This window comes from Scardinius erythrophthalmus, assembly GCF_964197995.2.
Source record: "Scardinius erythrophthalmus genome assembly, chromosome: 12".
NCBI classification, from domain to species: domain Eukaryota; kingdom Metazoa; phylum Chordata; class Actinopteri; order Cypriniformes; family Leuciscidae; genus Scardinius; species Scardinius erythrophthalmus.
In genome coordinates this window covers 36,076,197-36,096,814 of record NC_138232.1, presented here as the reverse complement: position 1 = coordinate 36,096,814, position 20,618 = coordinate 36,076,197, and the positions used below count along the sequence as shown (strand labels likewise).

General features: G+C 37.4%; 1 protein-coding gene across 2 annotated transcripts in view; it reads left to right on the top strand.

Annotated features, from left to right (window-relative positions):
- Positions 1-20,618, top strand: part of kalrnb (kalirin RhoGEF kinase b) — an 86,623-nt gene that overhangs the window by 16,038 nt on the left and 49,967 nt on the right. For both annotated transcript variants that reach the window (XM_081380273.1, XM_081380274.1), the window contains exons 3-14: positions 7,117-7,209; positions 7,394-7,508; positions 8,304-8,496; positions 9,147-9,647; positions 10,936-11,058; positions 11,182-11,373; positions 14,249-14,380; positions 15,873-16,103; positions 17,518-17,640; positions 17,924-18,115; positions 19,247-19,419; positions 20,090-20,264. In XM_081380273.1, the coding sequence (XP_081236399.1) occupies positions 7,117-7,209; positions 7,394-7,508; positions 8,304-8,496; positions 9,147-9,647; positions 10,936-11,058; positions 11,182-11,373; positions 14,249-14,380; positions 15,873-16,103; positions 17,518-17,640; positions 17,924-18,115; positions 19,247-19,419; positions 20,090-20,264 (2,243 nt within the window). The remainder of the gene's footprint in view (positions 1-7,116; positions 7,210-7,393; positions 7,509-8,303; positions 8,497-9,146; positions 9,648-10,935; positions 11,059-11,181; positions 11,374-14,248; positions 14,381-15,872; positions 16,104-17,517; positions 17,641-17,923; positions 18,116-19,246; positions 19,420-20,089; positions 20,265-20,618) is intronic.

Below are 20,618 nucleotides of genomic sequence, written 5' to 3'. Positions count from 1 at the left end.
TTTTTTTGTTTTATTCCTGAAGTAAAAACTTTATTCTACTGTGTCATTTCACTTATGGTGTGAAAGGGCCTTTACATTTGGCAAAAACAGATTTTTCTTTTTTATTTGTTATAGCCTAAATTTAAAAAAAAAAAATGACAACAAAAAAACAAGCAATCCCAGCCCAGGTGAGAAAGAGTAACGCAAAAGTAACATAACTCATTACTTTCCATAAAAAGGAAGGAACACAATTAGTTACTTTTATAGGGAGTAACTCAATATGTAATGCATTACTTAAAAGTAACTTCTCCCAACAGAAATAAACTACATTTTAAATTATATCAAAATAGAAAGCAGCTATTTTAAATTGTGATAATATTACAATATCACTGTTTTTATTGTATTTTTGATCAAATAAATGTAGCCTTGGTGAGCACTTCTTTAAAAAACATTAAAGGGGTCATATAATGGTACATGCACTTTTACAAGTTGATTGTACTGAAATGTGTGTTGGCAGTGCCTGTACACAACCATCATAAAATGATAAAAATCCATCCAATGTTTTTTTTTTATCTTCTTATATGTTTTCCCCCATCTCAAATCAAGCCGTTCGATTTTGAGCAGCGTTTCAACACAGACCCGCCCTCGCTCGTGAGCGAGCTGTCAATCATAGTCTGCGCGGACCGGCGCGGTCATTGTTGATACGCTGGAGCACTGTCTATGAGCAGAATGGCGTCTAAGCGATTGTGGTGTTCTTGGGTGCAATAAGGAACACAGCAGTCATTTTGATGTTCCTAAATCCGAACCGCTGAAGACGCAGTGGCTGAGTTTGTTTTCGAAGGGAATATTCCCCACGATCAACGTCAATGCTTTCATGTTTGCGCGAATCATTTCACACACCAGACTGCTTTACAAACGAGGGTCAGTTTAAAGCTGGTTTTGCTAAGAAGCTGCTCCTGAAAAAAGGATCGGTACCAACTATTCGTGTTCCTGCTGAACCTCCAGAAGAAGAAGTGAGTGTAACATTTTATTAACCTTTATATTAATATTTATATTAATCTTTGCAAATCGCTAGCATGCTTCACGATGAATGCGGCTGTTTACACTCAGGTACATTACGGCATGTTTTCTATATACGATGTTCTCAATATAATTCATAATCCCACGTTTATAATGAACAACGTGTTATGGTTATTGTGTTATTGTGTTACGTGTACGCACAGAACAGAGGGGCGGGGTGAGCAAAGCTCATTATCATTTAAAGACACATGCACTCAAACGGCGTGCTGAAAACAGAGCTGTTTTTGACCAGGTAAAATTAGTGTTTTCTTACAATACTAATGAGAATTTTTAATTAAAGTATATTACAAACTTTTAATTTAGACCCTAAAGAATCATATTAGCTTGTACAAAAATGGCATTATATGACCCCTTTAATAAATGTTACCATCCCCAATCTTTTGAACTGTAGTGTAAATCATATTTTGTTGTGAGCTGTTGGAGGACTTGTTTAGCTTTAGACGTTGTCAGCGCACAATATCAAGTTGTAAATGGGAAATGACTGTGTTCAAGAGTGTTTAAGGAGCCTTGTCCTCATATATGTATCTCTGTGTGTGTGTGTGTGTGTGTGTGTGTGTGTGTGTGTGTGTGTGTGTGTGTGTGAGGGAGTGTGAAATGGTGTCTCCACTCTAGTAGGGGATGCGGAAAGTCAGTTCTCACAGTAAATTTAACATGCCATGTTCAGCATCATACTCTTCCACTCAGGTTTAATAGTTTATGTAGCCTGCAGACGAGAGCGAGCAAGAGAGATGAAGTGCAGACATAAGCAGTGTAAAGACCTTTTTAGGCAGACTCATACAGACTCAACAGCTGTACCTTAGTTGGCTGTGTGTGCATTTGTTTGTGTGATCAAGAGCATGTGCCACATCTGTGAGCATGCAGCTTGTGTGTATACTGTATATGTTTCTGCTGTCTATATGTGTTTAAGTGTGATTGAACTTTTCTCCACCGGCTGCCCCGGTGCCCAGCTGTCGGCTATGGGATTACAGAGCAGGCAGATTACACCACTAATGAATCTAAACAGAAGGAGACGTGCCAACAGCTGGGTATCCCTGCCCCCTGCTCGATGACCTACTATATTTTCCATGCAGTCAGTATTATGCTTAATACTGTTGTCTGTCATTCAGTGTTTACAGAATGCATGTGTCCCTTGTGATCCTTACACAAAATGTACAGAGCTGCAATGGTAGTAGCACGCCCACACACCATCCTGTTTATTCATATATTGACCAAGAAAAACAATGTTGTTGTAATGTTTTTATGTTATATTTGCTCACATTTGAATTCCAAGGCGCTGTAGTGAATACAATGATTAATTCGGCCAACCAATGTCTGGTTGAGCCACACATAATATAGTACAACAGTCAAGTAAATACTCCATAGGAAAAAAATTTTTTACGATGACTTTTAAAGACAACCTTACTGTAAGCTACAAGGTTGTTAATCGATTGTATTTGCTTCAGTTGAAGACGTAAGCCTGTGTTATTTCAACTTAGTCAACAAGTCCCCCTGTAGTCAATAATTTGATCCCTTAAAACTCATCTTTGATCTCCAAAATGACATATTAAAACGTTTTCTTGAAAAAAAATCGACATGCCTTAAAATAGCTTCAATGTAACACCCTTGCCTCATTTAGTATACACAGTTCTATGAATATGCAAATTACCCCGCCTCCACTCACTCACACCAGCTCAGAGATCCAATCCTTGATGATCACACATTGATCTGATTGGTTACAGGGTACCGTAGTTTGTTACGTCAGAAACACCAGCGATTTCAAACCGTGTTTTTGAGGCTGTCTTTGGTTCACTGCAGTTTTAAGGAGAAAATACTCTGCATTTGTACATAGTTTGTCTTAAAGCATATTAAAAGCACCACATAGACATATAAACAACATTAAACGCTTGATTTTCACCTCAGGGGGACTTTAAAATAATTGTGTTTAACAGCCAAATGTGTGGTGATGCTGTACAAAACCCATGATGCCAGTACAGAAAATTCCACCAATTAGAGAGCAAAATGCATCAAAAGATCTCGTTAACTCCGCCCACTCCCATGAAGCACCCCAAATGACATAATCAAGTCTGTCTACCTACTATTTGAAAATACTTAAAGGTCCCATGACATGAAATTTTCACTTTCTGAGTTTTTTTAACATTAATATGAGTTCCCCTAGCCTGTATATGGTCCCCACGTTTCTAGAAATTTCAATCGGTGTAAATCGAGCTTTTGATATCTTTCTCTGCCTTTGAGAAAATGGAAGCTCAATCGCGCTGATCTTGAATCTCCTCCTTATGACGTCATAAGGAGGAATGTTACCTCCCCTGTCTCTGCTTTGCCCGCCCAGAGAATATTTTCCGCCCATGAGAAAATGAGCTAGGAAGGAAGTAGGAACGCGCGCGCGCGATTTTAGTTTGTCCACGAGAGATATAATGGCTTTTGAGCGAGCAAAGCATAACAATTGCTCAATAATTGGATGTACAAATGAACACCGAAGGGTCAATACAGAGCTGAGCTTGCTGAACGTCTGAAACTAAAGTCTGGATCACTCTCTTTGGCTCAGCTACACACCTCGGACAAGTAAGTCAACTAATGATATATAAGTGTGTTGCTTTACTGTTTATGGTTGCCTAGACTGTTACACGTAGAATGTGGCTGTCACATTAGCTATGCAGCTATGCAGTTTATGTGTGTGAATACACACACTGTAACGCGAGTGTTGTACACTTCTTTGTTATTTGGATAACCGTTTTCCTGTTGGTTATACGGCGCGCGCGATATCCGCATTTCAAGATCGCAGAGCTTGATGATGTAATTGTAATAAGATAAATTACAGATGTTACAGATCTCTCATGAAAAGGCAACAGTAGGTTAGCGTTAGCTACATGATAATAACTGTAAACCATCCGAATAAAGTACCGTATCCAGACATAATATTTTAAACTAACCATTCGGAAACGTCCTGCTGGAGCCGCTGAGTTGCAAATTCTTCATCCGTTGCTTCTCCATCCGGATCAGATTCTGGGTCAAACTGAAATGCTTGAACGACTGCGTGTCTTCGTGCCATTGCTATATCCAACGTAAACATGCACGGACCGGTACCGTTGCGCAAGATGGTCAAGGCCACACCCACCCTCCACCTTGCGCCGCCTTTCTCCTCCTCATTAGCATTTAAAGCTACAGACACCGAAACGGCCTGTCTGAAGGAAGTTCATTCTGGGACTGGCTTGTAGTGGCTATAATTCTGCACCGAGGCTGAATTTTTGAAAAGAGATTTCAGATACAGTACTAGGGACCACTAAGGCCTATATTAAAGCCTACAAAAAGTAGCATGTCATGGGACCTTTAAATACTTGAATATATATGATATATATGCATATTTTGCAATAAACTTAGAATATATATATATATATATATATATATATATATATATATATATATATATATGAACATTTTTAATGAGTGGTTTTATATTTCTCCATAGTTTTTAATTATGCTGTTCGTTATGCTTCATAGAATTGTAGTTCTTAATATCACTGCCAACTCACACATTCGGCGTGAGACTCACGCAATTGACACTTTCCACACGCTCACGCCATACAAACACATCCATTCTCTCACGCAGAGAAAAATCGCGAAGCAAAGAGGACACTGACACGACAGACAAGAAAGAGCAGGTTACTTTTGATATGAAACAAATTCTCCGCTTTCAGATTCTGTCCATTTTATTTCGAAATTCAAACAATAAATACCGTTTTGGCGCTTGTAAATGTGACGTGACAGATCGCAGCGGCACGTGAATGAATCACCGCTGCTCTTCTCTTTACTACTAAATAAACACGAATGAACAATAGATATGTTGAAAGATGCAGTATAACTTATCGAAATGTAAATGCCTCGTCATACATAATATCGACCATTCAGTGTTTTTCATCCGCAGTCAACAAAACCGCTGAAGAACAATATGTCACATAACGTCACATTTACCTCAGGAAAGCCATTTAATGAGCATAGCACGTTAGTGTCTAGAAAAATGTGCTATAGAGAGGAGTATTGTGCTAAAGATATGTACTATATTACGTATTTATTATATTTTTACTTATATCGTTAAAAAAAATAACGTTAAAAATCACCTAGCCTAATGCTGTAAACATACAGAGGCCTAATGCGTTTTTTATTATAAGTTATAATAAAAAACGCATTAGGGCTCTGTATGTTTACAGCATTAGGCTAGGTGATTTTTTTTTTCTTGTGACAAATTAACGTAGCCTAATATTTCTAAAAATTAATCGATACGGAATCAAGATTGGAATCAAATCACAAGCATTAAACTGAATCGAAATCGTGAAATTTGTGTCAAGCAATAATAAAAACAGTAGCTTACCAGTTATTGTACCATGTAAACATTGTAACATGTTGTCACCAAATATAATAAAATTCTGTTTAGTTACTAAGTGTTTTGACAATCACAATAGTTACACTTATTGTAATGCAATGGTTTTTTTGTTTTACATTCCCCCTTCCATTATTCTCACTCACTCCATTGACTTATTTTCAAATAATTTTTTGTTTCACTTCAAAGTTTGTATAATGTTATGATTCACCTCATAGCAGGTTGGCTTGGTGGCTTAAAATGCTTTAACAAAACTTTTTTGAAATCCCTATGGGAGAAATGAATGATAAAAAAAGAAGAAAAAAATTCCGAAACCAACGCCGCTGAAAAAGTGCAGTGGACACATTGTTCCTGTAGGGCCTATCTTTCAGGACATCTTGATTGATCAGCAGGCTTATATGGTTAGGGGTGTAGGGGTGGGTTTTAGGCACTGGGACAAGTAAGGTCCCTATAAGGCATCATTTATTTTAATAAATATACACTGAATATTTTGGTGTTGTTTTATATTCTTTTATAATGTATTTTGATTTTTACACTATCATCTTTTACAGTATTTGCACATGCCATAAAAGAACATGTTTTCAGTATTTGTATAGGGACTGATCATAATCAATTAAAGGGATAGTTCACCTAAAACTGAAAGTTCTGACATGGTTGCTCACCCTCATGTCGTTTCAAAGCTGAATGGTTTGTTTTCTTTTTGTGGAGCACAAATAGAGAAGTTTAGCTGAATATTCATTCTGCTCTTTTCCATACAATGAAAGTGATTGGTGACCAGGGGCTGTCAGTCTCAAAAACAATTAAAAGAACCATAAAAATGCAGTAGTTGTAGTAGTAGCATTCATACGATATAGCCTACAAAGTTATATGATAGCTTCGAGTGAGAAAAAGTCTGTAATTTAAGTCAGTATTCACAAATGCTCACATTTGTGTTATATCAAGTATGACACATCAAGATATATCTCATGCCATGTTTAACATCAAGAATGATGTTAAACTTAAATAGTTATTGTCTCATATGTATTGTGAATGCCAAGTTTGAAAATGTGCATATTGTAATTGAGGAAATAGAATATGAGAACTGTAAAGGAGGGGAATATTTTCATTGAATGGTCCTCACACAAATCTAGTATTCAAATGTTTTGGTTACACTTAATTTCGATAGTTTACTTACGATAGTAAAATGTCTGAATTGCGGGATATGATCTTGCAATTGTAAGAAAAAAATGCAGAATTGTGCAATAAAAAAATTGTAATTACCTTTTGTATTTTTTATTCTGTGGCTTTTTAAAATTATTTTATGCTAAAGACTATTTTTGTTCTCATTACAGCCATCGTGACATCCATATTATGAGACTACTTTTATGATACATTAATGTATCATTTATTTTCTTATTTTTGGAGTTTTGACAGGACCCTGGTCTCCATTCATTTTCGTTGTATGGAAAAGAGCAGCATGAACATGTCTAACATCTCTATAAACAGAAGAAATTAAATCTTACGGGTTTAGAAGGAAGGACATATGGTTGAGTAAATGATGACAATCATTTGAAAAACACTCCTCAGTCAATTACTCTTCTTTAAATTGGAACAGGTGTGTTTCCTTCTTTGTCTAGGTTACAGTCATGAGTCTATACATAACTTTTATATCCCTTTCTTTCTCTCTTCTTTTTTCTTTTTCTCAGTTCCGTCTTTCTCATCAGGATCTCTTAGGAATGATGGAATAAAAGCGGCTGATGTTCTAACAGTTTTAAGAGAGAAGGTTGCCTTTGTCTCAGGTGGGAAATGTATAATTGCATTGTAAACACACACACACTCACACATTAATTCACCGTGGAACAGCTTTGTCTCACCACCCTCTTAAGCATGCACACAGACACACTCATGGGTATTACCATAATTAGGGCCATTAAAGTGCTTTGAATAGTAAAATTAGTAATAAAATGATCCTCTTCTTTTCAGGAGGAAGAGACAAGAGAGGGGGACCCATCCTTACCTTCCCCGCACGAAGTAATCACGACAGAATAAAGCAAGAAGACTTGCGCAAACTGGTGACCTACCTCTCCACTGTGCCCAGGTTATAATATTCCAACATTTATTTGTTAAATGTCCCTGAAAGATATCCCTGAAGAAAAGTGTCCTGAGAAATATTTTTAATAAAGTGCCTCCGTGATAGCCCTAGACTCCTGTAAACAGCAAAAAAGGCTTGCTTGTGCTTGTTTAGGCTTCAAAAACTGTATCAAAACAGCTAAAATTGCTTTTGGCACCTCTACACTTTATCATAATATAATTGCTAAAGTTTGTGACATAAAGGATGAAGTGGATGCATTTAAAGCGTTTGATTAGAGCATCTTTTTGATCTTTAGGGCATTCTGATGCAATGTGATGCAAGTCTAAAATCATATAGATTTTACAGAACAGACAGAACTTTCAGAACGTTCTGGCAAGGTTCTCGCAAAGTTATGAACAAACGTTAATCCATTAACGTTAATCGAATGTTGGTTCTAAGTTATCTGGTCTTGTAATGTTTACAAAAATGTTATTTATTAATTGTTTAATTTTAGTTGGACATTAGTTTAACATTTTTTTTAAATGTTACTACAGTACTTGATTCAGAATAGTCAGAGAACATTCAAAAGTAACATTACCATAATGTTTGAAAAATAATGAAATGGAATGTTCCCTTAACGTTCACACAACGTTAGCAAAATGTTCTTAGAACATATTTGTGTTAGCTAGGTTCATTGATGTATAACTCTGCAAACTTAAGCAGTTGTGCAAAAGATATGCACAGATTTGTATCCAAATTTTCCTGGATGGCCTTAAGTTGTTGGCCTTCCTCTAACATTGTCAATTCCTGTTTCCTGTGCAGTGAGGATGTAAGTAAGCGAGGATTTACAGTGATCGTAGACATGCGTGGGTCTAAATGGGATCTAATCAAGCCGTTGCTGAAGACGCTACAGGAGTCATTTCCAGCTGAGATTTGTGTCGCTCTCATTATCAAACCAGACAACTTCTGGCAGAAGCAGAAGACCAACTTTGGCAGTGCCAAATTCACCTTTGAGGTATAGGAATGGAATTTTGTCAAATAAGAAACCCACAGAAAAATACATCTGCCATTTGATTTACTATCATGTAGATTTTGTTTAATTTTTTTTATTGTTAAGGTCCAAACACTAACAAAATGTTTTGATTTGCCAGTACAGAGCCTCCATTGTGTCTGTTTTTGACTTTTCTGACTTTTTGATTTTTATTGCACTATTTTAATTTGTTTAAAAATGGTAGTTTATTCCTGATGCAAAGCTGAATTGTCAGCATCATAGCTCCAGTCTTCAGTGTCACATGATCCTTCAGAAATCATTCTAATATGCTGATTTGCTGCTCAAGAAACATTTCATAATAATATCAAAGTTAAAAATGGTTGCGATGCTTAATATTTTTTGTCTAAATAATCATAAATTTTCCTTTGATGAAGAGAAAGAACAAAGCATGAAAAGAACAGCATTTATTTTAAATGTAAATGTTGGTTACACTTTATTTTAAGGTGCCTTTGTTACAGTGTAATTATACATTTAAGTACTGAGTAATAATAATGAACTACATGTACTTTCTATAGGGTTAAGATTAGGTTTTGGTTTGGTTTGGTTTAGGGTTAGTTGCATGTAATTATGCATAATTTTTTAGTTTAATATAATTGATACTTTTCTTCTCTTAGACCAGTATGGTTTCAGTGGAAGGTCTGACTAAGTTGGTGGACCCATCTCAGCTGACGGCAGATCTTGAGGGGACCCTGGAGTACGACCACGTGGAATGGACTGAGCTCCGCGTTTCTCTTGAGGAGTTCACCGGAGGCGCTCTTCACCTCCTTTCCCGGCTGGAGGAGCTCCAGGAGGTGCTTTCCTGCCAAGAGCTGGCCACTAACGCAGAGGAAGCGCGGAAACTCTTGGAGGAGCACGCTCGACTGAGGAAGACTATGACGAAAGCACCAGTGGATGAGTTAGACCATGAAGGACAGCGACTCCTTCAGAAGATCAGGGACGGAGGAGACGGGAGGCTGTCTGGTGGGGCCGACTTCCAGAGTTTGGTGCCTAAGATTTCCGCCCTGCTGGATAAACTTCAAGTTACACGGCAGCACCTTCTGCAGGCCTGGCTCAACCGCAAACAACAGCTGGACCAGTGTTTTCAGTTACGGCTGTACGAGCAGGATGCAGAAAAGGTCAGAGCATAGGATCAGCATGACATATGTAGAAGGGAAAATAATGCTAAGGAAAATTGGGAAGAACTGTCAGGGATGAACAAACAAGGAGAAATAATGATATACAATGACAATCAAATTTTTAAAACATTTTTTAACCATGATGTGAAAATGACTATACAACAACAACAACAATAGTAATAATTATTATTATTTATAATAATTTATTATTATTAATTTTAAAAATTTGTTTAAAAAAAATATTAAGAAAATTATCATATTTAATTTATGCAATAAATTATTCAAAAAAATACAATTATAAAAAACAATAAAGAAATATTTAATTAATAATTTAATTATTTACATTTTATATTAATTTTACTAAATTAGACATTTAAATTAATAAAGAATAATTTACTATAGTAATAATAATATTGAACTGTAAATTTTAAAAAATGAAAAATAATAATAATTATTAATATTATTATTATTAGGAGTCAAAAAAATTACAATGCTAAAATTTATGTCTGGATTTCTTTGCTTTCAGACATTAAACCATAGATGGAAAAATGCAGGGCATAAAAGAGCTTTTGTTGACAACAGATTTATAAATACGGACCCCCCCTCATAACATGTGGAAGAAAAAATGAATATTGTGGAAAAAAATAGAATTCATTTCCACAACATCATAGCCATGTTGCACTAATTTGTTCCCTCAGGTACATACTCTCATATATATATATTGCATAGGTAAACACCACTCACAATTTTAATAGCATGTTTCAACAAACAATTAGCTAACGGTAGTAGAGTAATATAGTTGAAGGTCATATGAAAGTGTAAAGAATAAATGATCGTAATGATAATGGAATGTTCACTGTACTCCCTTCTGTGGCCTGGTGTCCGCGGGAGGCCTTGTGTTCCGTTTAAGCCCAAACGGAGAGACAGTCTCACACTCCCCGGTCCTGCTGACTGAGCCCATCTGTGCTCCACAAGCGCCAGAACACTAAGGGCTATTGCTTGTACAGCAGCCAAAGAGAAAATCTGTGTATATTAAGGTTCACGTGTAGATCACAAGAACACTAGCAGGGAGTCGAATCACCCAAAGCCCTAGAATGACTGTCAAGCAAATTTTGCCTGGGCCTTTGTAAATATTTATGGAGAAATATCCATCTTGATTGGTCCAGTATGGTAATCTTCAGCCTGTGGTCATACTTTGCTACTTAATGTGTGTGTCTTAAGAGTTTTTTCCCCCAAACCGTCTGTGAATGCAGCATTTCTCTCTCTCTCTCTTTTTCGCTCTTCGTAGATGTTTGAATGGATCGGACACAATAAAGAGCTATTCCTGCAGACACACACAGACATTGGAGTGAGCTACCAGCATGCAGCAGATCTACAGACTCAGCATGACCACTTTGCCATGAACTCAATGGTACGATGGGGAAATTGTACAACCGCCTTGATACACTCTCACTAGACAAAATGAGACAGCCTTTGTGTCTTCTTGTTACTCATTTAATGGTGTCATCCTCTGGCATCCTGTCTCTCTTTTCAGAATGCATATGTGAATATCTCGCGAATCGTCTCAGTGGCGACGCGGCTCTGTGAGGCGGGTCATTACGCCGCCGCTCAGATACAGCAGATCTCTGGTCAGTTGGATCAGGACTGGAAGAGCTTTGCCTCGGCACTGGAGGAGCGCAGTGCCATCTTGGCCATGTCCTCGGTGTTCCACCAAAAAACCGAACAGGTAAAACTGGGCTGTTTGGTAGCTCATTGTTTTTAAGAACACGTTTATCAAAATCAGATTTTTGATTTTAGAAATTATTTGTTAATGCCCGTGAAGCTTATCCAATTTTCCCCTATTATGCTTTTTTAATTTTGTTTTGCTGCTCTCTTACAACAGGTTTACATGCATTCAAGGTCAAAAAACACTTTAATTTTCTAATAATATACATTGCACATCACCTCATTTGTCAAAGAATCTGAAAAAGGTGAGTTTAAAGATTTAGGGCCCTATTTTAATGATCTAAGCGCATAGTCTAAAGCGCAGGGCACAAGTGCACTTAGGGTGGGTGGGTCCAAATCCACTTTTGCTAGTTTAACGACGGGGAAAATGGTCGGCACGCCCAGCGCATGGTCTAAAATGGTTGTCACTATTCTCTTAATGGGTGTAATGGGTGTGTTTTGGGTGTGTTTTGGGCGTAACGTGAAATAAACCAACCAGACTCTCATCTCCCATTCCCTTTAAAAGCCAGGTGTGCTGGACTCGCTATTTACATGACGGAATTTGCAACTGAAACTGAACGCGCCTCCAGAGCGCAAACGGATCTGCTTGTGCGCGAGATTAAAGCCCGCAAGCAGACCATCTACGGGACAAGCCAGACTCCACCATATCTTTATGTACACAATATTAATCTTTTACAATGTAATCCTTTTATATTAAATTTTTGGCATGTTTGTGTGCTGCTGCGCATACCTGTGTGTGTAATCAGCAGAGTGTATGTGCGAGTTGGGCACGCCTATAGGCGCACATTACTAACGCGCTGTTTAAATAACAAAAAAAATACTGCGGCATTGACTTTAGACCAGGTTTTTTTGGTCAGTGGCGCAGTCTATTACAGTTGCCTCAAAATAGCAACACGCCAACAATGCGTCAGAACACACCTCGTTTTCAGACCAGCACGCCCATGGGCGCACACATGCATTTGCTATTTAAACAATGTGGCGCAGGACGTGAAAATGATAACTGCGTCAGACTGAAACTAGCAAAAAACACTTGCGCCGCGCTTGGCGCTGCATTGCGCCGTGTGTAAGATAGGGCCCTTAGACTCTCTAAATCCCTCCTTTCTGTGTGCTTACTCTGCTCTGATTGGTCAGACGGCCCAGTCTGTTGTGATTGGTCTACCACTTACAGCGCGTGTCAGAAACTCAATGCCGATTACTATACCTGAATTTCAGCTCTGAAGGCTTCCTCAGCACTTGTATACACAGTGATACGAATGATGGCATCGGTTTCTCCATATCAATTCCAGCGCGATTCCTCGTCCTTAAGTAGTGTATGCAAAGTGGATTCGCTGCACAGAAAACATGTCAATATCACGACCCGAACTCTTCCAGGCCTCTGCTACAACTACAGTGTTTGAGAGCGGGTCAAAGTAGACATCATTCGTGGGCAGCCAACGAAGACAATTATGCAAATTTGTTGAATTTTAGTGATTTCGTTTTTGCCTATGTTCATGCCTATGTAAATTTACATTGGCATGTAACAAGAAGTGAGACTGGAATTGAGTCGTTTCAGTAGTTCAGAATCGATTCTGTCTTTAGGAGACAATAACTTAATTTGTTGTTCACTTTGATCTTTAAAACTTTCTCTAAATCATCACTAAAATTCTATGTATTGTTTCTTACAATAAAATAGTAATAGTAAATCTGTTGCAGCTCCTGTGATTAGTTGGAGTCTGTGTCACAAGTGACATTTTACACTTTATGTAAATGATCAGTTTTGATGCACTATCCTCTTTGCTTTTGAAATGATTTGATTATTTTCTATATTTGGTGGACTAGGGACCGAACAATGTGAGCATTGTCAAACTCTGTTATTTTAAAAGAGTAATCAAAATGTGTAAATTAAAAATATTCTAAAATCTTTTGCACGTATTGGTCCTTTTCCATTCCAAGATTTCAGTTCATAAGTATAATTTGTTCGTGACGGGGTCATTTTAATTTTACTTTTTTAATGTTATTAATTTAAAACAATTAATTTATTATTATTAATTATATTATATACTATTTTATTTTACAATATTAGCAAAAATTTGCTGACAACAATATTAGTATTATTCTTTATCAAAACATGTTATGCATTGTGAAATCTGAAATATGGCCTCAATTTGATTTGATTCAGGTCGATTTTGTAATTTTGTTGTTTCATAACAATTTTTCAACTAAAATCAAGTATTGTATTTTGAGTGCTATTTTAATGTGTACGATTGTTATGAATGCATTACATTTTTATTTCCAGATCGATGCATTGTGATGCATCATTTCAATTTTACACCATAAGTGTAATGATTTACCCTGTGTGTTTCTAAACTGTAAAACTGTTTTGAAAGGTAACCTAAAATGTGGTACAGTAAGATTAAATGAACATTAAATATGATTTAATATCACTGATTCTAACTGTGACTGCATTAGGCTACACCAAGTAAAGTAACCACCACTGTTACTACTTTTAAAAATCCAACTAATGCTTATTTAGTTGATGTTATATTTCCTATAGTTCCTCTGTTATCAGTCAATAATTCAGTTCCTTGATTTATTTTGATCCTTTTTAAGTATTTCCAGATTTTCTCTATGTGCAACTGTACTTAAGGCTCCTCTATCAGCCTCAGTCTGATTCTTCATTAATAACTCATTTGTCTAAATGTGCACGCATAGCTTTTTCATGCTTTTTTGATTTATGACCCCAATTTGTAAGATCTTCAGCAACTGTGTTTAATTATGTCTGAGCTTGTTTTTAATGAGTTTGTGTGACTCTGCACCTCTGTCCTCTCTGGTTTTATTACATGGACCTTTTACACTGTAAAGTTTGAGAGTGTGTTCTCTCTCTGTGCTGTTCTTAGTTTCTGTCCAGCATGGAGGGATGGGTGAAGTCATGCGGTGAGGGCGGATTGCCAACAGCGACACAAGAACTTGAGATGGCCATTCACAACCATCAGAATCTGTACGAGCAGGTCACCACAGCATATACAGAGGTGACCATTGACACATAAAATGTACACTTTTTAAATATGAGATGTAGCCTATGTACTATGTTTGTGGGCAATGCATTTCAGAGTTGGTTGGTGCAATGTTGTGGATCTGGGCTGTAGTAGTTTTATATCTTTGAAATGGCGAAGACAGTGGAGAAGATGCATTAGGCAATTATTTGCTCTATTTTTACATTATTTAGATGTGTTACATAAAGTAGCCTCCCACATAGACGGTGATACAAGTGGACATACATACACTGTAAAAACAAATTGTCGAAGTTATAAATTAAACATATTAAGTATGTTTTGCAATAATATACTATTTCAGTCTTTCTACTTTAAAATTTCACATTTAATTCAATGTGTTACTTGCAGTTTCTAACTGCAAGTTAGAAAATTAAGTTTTAATTTAAAATTAAGTTTAAATTAAGTTAGCAAATTAAGTTTTTATTTGTAAAATTTACTAGCAATTTCTGAGTGAAAATTGTTTCATACATTGATGCATTTCATACTGTACAATAAGCTTAAAACACTTGCCCTTGTAGATCAGATTTAGTTCACAAACAACTTTTAGTAGTGTACTGTATAGCCTAAATATGATTTTTATTCATGATAAACAATACTAAAATTAACTCTTCATGCCATAACTCAAATCCTCTGCATACTCGAGCTCGAGGATCATATTCATTCTGGTTCGTGATTCATTTTGAGTCTGACAGGACCAATTCAGTGATTTGTTAACAGGGCTTGACATTAACTTTTTTTTACATTATCTGTGGCTAGTGGTTTTCCAAATTTGCTAGCCACTCAGCATTTTTGGCCACAATTTTAACATTGATAACACCAACAATATTCATCCGGAGCAAAATAAACGAGTGAGTGCGGGGAGGCGGGTTTGTGTGTCAACTCACTGTCGGAGAGATGAGAGTGTGGGAAAGTGCTGCTGGTATTGTGTATCTATTCTGGGGAAATGAGTATCGGAAGCATTTCAGATATTTCAGTACTGATATGTATCGAAAAATCTATATTTTTGACAACAGTACATTGCACTTAGTTTATTATTTCAGATGCCTTTTTACAAGACTACAATAAAAAAAATTACATATTATATATAAAATTCAACCCTCCAAAGTGGGTAGTAAAGTGACTGCGTTATACGCCACTGCTGAAATCCACCCGCATTTGGCAGGTTGGTTGGTATTAATGTCAAGCCCTGGTTGTTAACCACAATCTTGCTCCGAACGAATCATTGAATCAGTGATTTGATTTGAGAACAGCTGCAACTTGATCAGTCATTCACAAATGAATTGTCCAGAGCAATTTGTGAAGCGATTTTACAGATTCATTGAAAAGAATCAAAAGATTGATTTGTTCATGACACGAGGAGACACGACTACATCATGTTTGAAATAATAAGAAACTATGTTTTTATGAAACACAAAAAGTAACAAAGTAATGAAATACAAAGTAATGAATTTTATATTTCTGATCGCAGGTCAGTCAGACAGGAAAGACCCTACTGGATGTGTTGCAGAGGCCTCAGCCCCCGGCTGACTCAGGGTCTCTGACGGCAGGGGCCGATTATAGTCAGGCGGTGAGGGTGGTTCTGGAGATGGTCCATGAGGTAGTTATTCAGTATCGCAGACTGGAGGGTCTCCTGCAACATCGCAAGCTCCGGCTGCACCAGAGACTTCAGCTGTGTGTGTTTCAACAAGATGTGCAGCAGGTATATCACACATATGTGCATGTCCACACACACAAATGCACACATGCACTATGCAAATCACTCAGATATGCATGCACTCATATGTGCACATGCGTGCATACAACACACACACACGTACACTATACCCACATAATTCAACATCTGACAAATTTGACCTAAACTCTCAACCTTTCAGTAGCTGTTTTTAGATCTTTGCATGTAACGATGTTTCTCCTATGGCAGAACAAATATCAACTGCACAGAGTATTAGAGGAAGTGACAAGGAAGTGACACGAACTCTGACCCATAGAGTTGACTGAGATTGCCTCAGCATCCTCGAGGGACGGCAGTATTGTGCTTGGCCTATAGTCAGTTCCTCCAACAATACACTCCACTTCCTGTGGCCGTCGCCTTCAGGGGCTTTTTGTTGTACCTTCACCGGTTCTCTGTCAGGACTGTGTTGTTTCTTTGATGTGACTGGATCCTTTCCAGGGACTCTTTAGACAGAAATGAGGCCTACTCGAGCACTGAGCTTGTGCAGTGAACTAAAGAACTTTGACTTCTTACTGATGAAGTCTGTTGAACCTTTTCAAAATCAACTGAGCCTCTTTACAGCAAATTATTTAAGCTCTGACTTGCTTTTAGGATGTGTAAAATGTTTCTATAGGAAAGAAACATTACAAATTAGGCAACTCATGTGAAAAAGAAGTAAACTTTTGCATACTTATTACAGAAATAATATAATTAAGTGAAAAATTAAAGTGCTAACTAAATGTAATGTTTTGCATATTTGAAAATGAAATGAAAGTTTATATTATATTAAGTTTATATTAAACGCAATTAGTTAAACTTTTTGACTTAATTAGAACTTAATACGTCTTTTTATGTCATTTAATAATTAATTCTAAAGTGTACTGCCGAATGTCATTTTTATTGAAACTTTTATTTAAATATATTTGTAATTACACATTTATAATGATGACGATACAATTTAGTACATTTAAAATATTACATTTAAATATAAAATCAAATAACACTCTACAGTTAAAATTGTAATCAAGTACTACATATGCTTTAGTATGATAGTCAACACATCAAAATAAGTGTATTTCTTTTAAGCACGACAAACGATTATTATTATTAAAAATGATACTGTACTTCAATGTACTTTTAATTTAACATGATTACAAAGTACACTTAAGTGACATTTTATTTCATTAATGTTAAATTATCTGGATGTCCAGTTTTTTTTTTTTTTTTAAGAAAACTTTGATTTTTATATGTCAAGAAGATTTGAAGTACGCTACAAGTGCACATTCAATGCAAATAAGCATACTTCTTTTTCACAAGGGAGGAACTGGAGATATCTTAATCAGGAACGTTCCTTAAAATTTTGAATAGACAATCCAATGTTGGGGTGTGTGTGTGTGCTTAGGTCTTGGACTGGATTGAAAACCATGGAGAGGCATTCCTCAGTAAACATACAGGAGTTGGGAAGTCTGTACATAGAGCACGAGCACTACAAAAACGACACGATGACTTTCAGGAGGTGGCACAGGTTAGAACCCACTCTGTTTATGTTGTTTGTATTATTTTGTCCTGATGAGAGAGGAGCAAATGAGCATTAGCAGTGATATCGTTTCTTCATGCTATTGATTCCTGTTAATATTCATGGAAGATGTTTTTAATGTACTTCTCTCTCACTCACTCTCTCTCTCTCTCTCTCTCTCTCTCTCTCTCTCTCTCTCTCTCTCTCTCTCTCTCTCTCTCTCTCTCTCTCTCTCTCTCTCTCTCTCTCTCTCTCTCTCTCTCTCTCTCTCTCTCTCTCTCTTTCACTCCAGAACACTTATACTAATGCGGATAAGCTCTTGGAAGCAGCTGAGCAGCTGGCTCAGACGGGAGAGTGTGATCCAGAAGAGATTTACGCTGCCGCCCATCACCTGGAGGTCAGAGTTCAGGAGTTTGTACGGAGGGTGGAACAGAGGAAACTGCTGCTGGATATCTCAGTGTCTTTTCACACCCACACTAAAGAGGTAGTGCACCCACACACATTAAACAGTGCTCTCCAAAAAGCTAGTTGTGACTGATCTCTGTTCATGCGTAAGAGATTTTGTTAGTAGCTCTCAACTCCACTTACTGACTGACTGCACTAATTAAAAACTAAACTAAATAGACAAAGCCAACATATTGAGATGATATTTAACAACTTCTTATGAGTGCAGTATTTCTGACTATAAAGGAGTAGATAAACAGCCACCTGCAATCACCTAGCAACACATTAACAACCCCCAAAGTGCCCTAATAAACACTTAGAACAATTGTCTACCAACCACCTGCCTAGCAACAGGGAGGCTACCACTAATGCAACCACCTAGCAAATACCCAGAACACCTTAGATACTGCCTAGCAACCACCTATCAGTGCTCTAGCAAATACCTAGAACACCTAAGCAACTGCCTAGCAACATCCTTGCAACCACCTAATGACCTAAAAACTACCTAGAACACCTTAGCAACAGCCCAATAATCCCCCAACCGCCATAGTAACTACCTAGAACAACTACCTAGCAACACTCTATCCAAAACCCAGAATACCTTAGCAACTGCCTAGCAACAACCCACAACACTGTAACAACTGCCTAGCAACACCCCTGCATCCACCTACAGTAGAACACTCTAGCAACACCCTAGTTACTCTGTTGCTAGAGTATTCTAGGTGGTTGCAAAGGTGTTGCTAGGCACTTGCTATGGTGTTGTGGGCGGTTGCTAGACTAAATATCCAGAACACTGTAGCAACTGCCTAGCAACAACCCACACAACACTCTAACAAATGCTTAGCAAAACCCCTGCATCCATCCACCTAGAACACTCTAGCAACACCCTAGTCACTCTGTTTCTAGAGTGTTCTAGGTGATTCAGTTATGGTATTGTGGGTGGTTGCTAGACAAAATATCCAGAACACCTTAGCAACTGCCTAGCAACACCCTTGCAACAATGCCATAGCAACTACCCAGAATGCACCCTAGTAACCTAGTAACCAAACAACTGCCTAGCAACTCTGACAGTCAGCTATCAATATAGAAAGGTAAAAATTCCAAGGACGTACAGTTTAACTATCTGTCTGACTTATGTGACTGTCTATCTATCTGTCCTGTCTGTTTCTAGCTGTGGTCATGGATGGAGGACTTTCAGAAGACTCTTGTGGAGCCGGTGCTGAACTCTGAGTCTGTGGATGCTGTTCAGGAGCTGATCAGACTGTTTCAGCAGCAGCAGAGCAGCACTCTGGATGCCACACTCAATGTCATCAAAGAGGGGGAGGAGCTTATTCAGCATCTGCGGTGAGTTTGACAACACACTCCTATTGTACACCATTTCATCATAACCCAACTCTTGTCTTTTCACATTTTCCATTCCAGAAGTTACCAAAATTATTCCTAACATGATACTTGCAACAGCCTTGAAAAAGTAACAAAGTTGTGAAGTACAGGGTTTAGCACAAAATAACTTTTTTTCATTTTTTGGTTTGCAGATCAATTTTAATAATATTCGGTAACACTTTATTTTGATGGTCCACTTTAGACATTCTACTAACTATAAGTCACTTATAGTAACTACATGTCAACTAACTCTCATTAAAGTATTAGTGGACTGTCTGCTTTATATCTGCTAACTCTTTATTTTGATGCTCCCGAACAGACATTCTACTGACTATAAGTAATTTTGCAACTACATGTCAACTTATTCTACTAACACCTAACCCTTACCTAACTCTATCTCTACTCTAATGAGAGTTAGTTGACCTGTAGTTGCAAAGTTACTTATAGTTAGTAGAATGTCTAAAGTGGACCATTGAAATAAAGTGTAAATAATATTCTTTTTAGATTACTTCTGAACATGTCATTACATGTGATGGCATGCTGGTATATACTGGTTCTGGATTTACATGCCCTCTACTGATATTGATTTGCTCTTGGATGTTTTGGCGTGGGTTTGTGTGTGCTCAAACAGAGACTCAGCGTTGGCCTGTAATAAGCTGCCACATGCCAGCTCCGTGGCTCATATCGAGGGTGTTTTACAGCAGTTGGATGAGGCTCAGGCTCATATGGAGGAGCTTTTTCATGAGCGCAGGATCAAACTGGACATCTTCCTGCAGCTCCGTATCTTTGAACAGTACGCCCTGGAGGTGTGTCAGTATGTTTGTGTGTTTGATGGCCATTCCTTAATTAATGCAACTTTATTTCAAAAGATATGCTTCTGTATATATGTTTGTGTATTATGTAAAATTGTTTTTGGATTTAGGAGTGTTGTTTGTCTTACTGTATATACTTTATCTCATAGTTCACCCCAAAATTCTGCCATCATTTACTCACCCGCCTGTTATTCTATACTTGATTGGCTAACTTTCTTCTGTGAAACACCAAAAGTGTTTTTTTAGTTTTTTTTTTTGGAAATATCCTGCCTACTCTTTTCAATATGATGAAAGCAAATGAAGACTAGGGCTGCCACGCTTCAAAAAAGAAAGAAAAAAAAGAAAAGA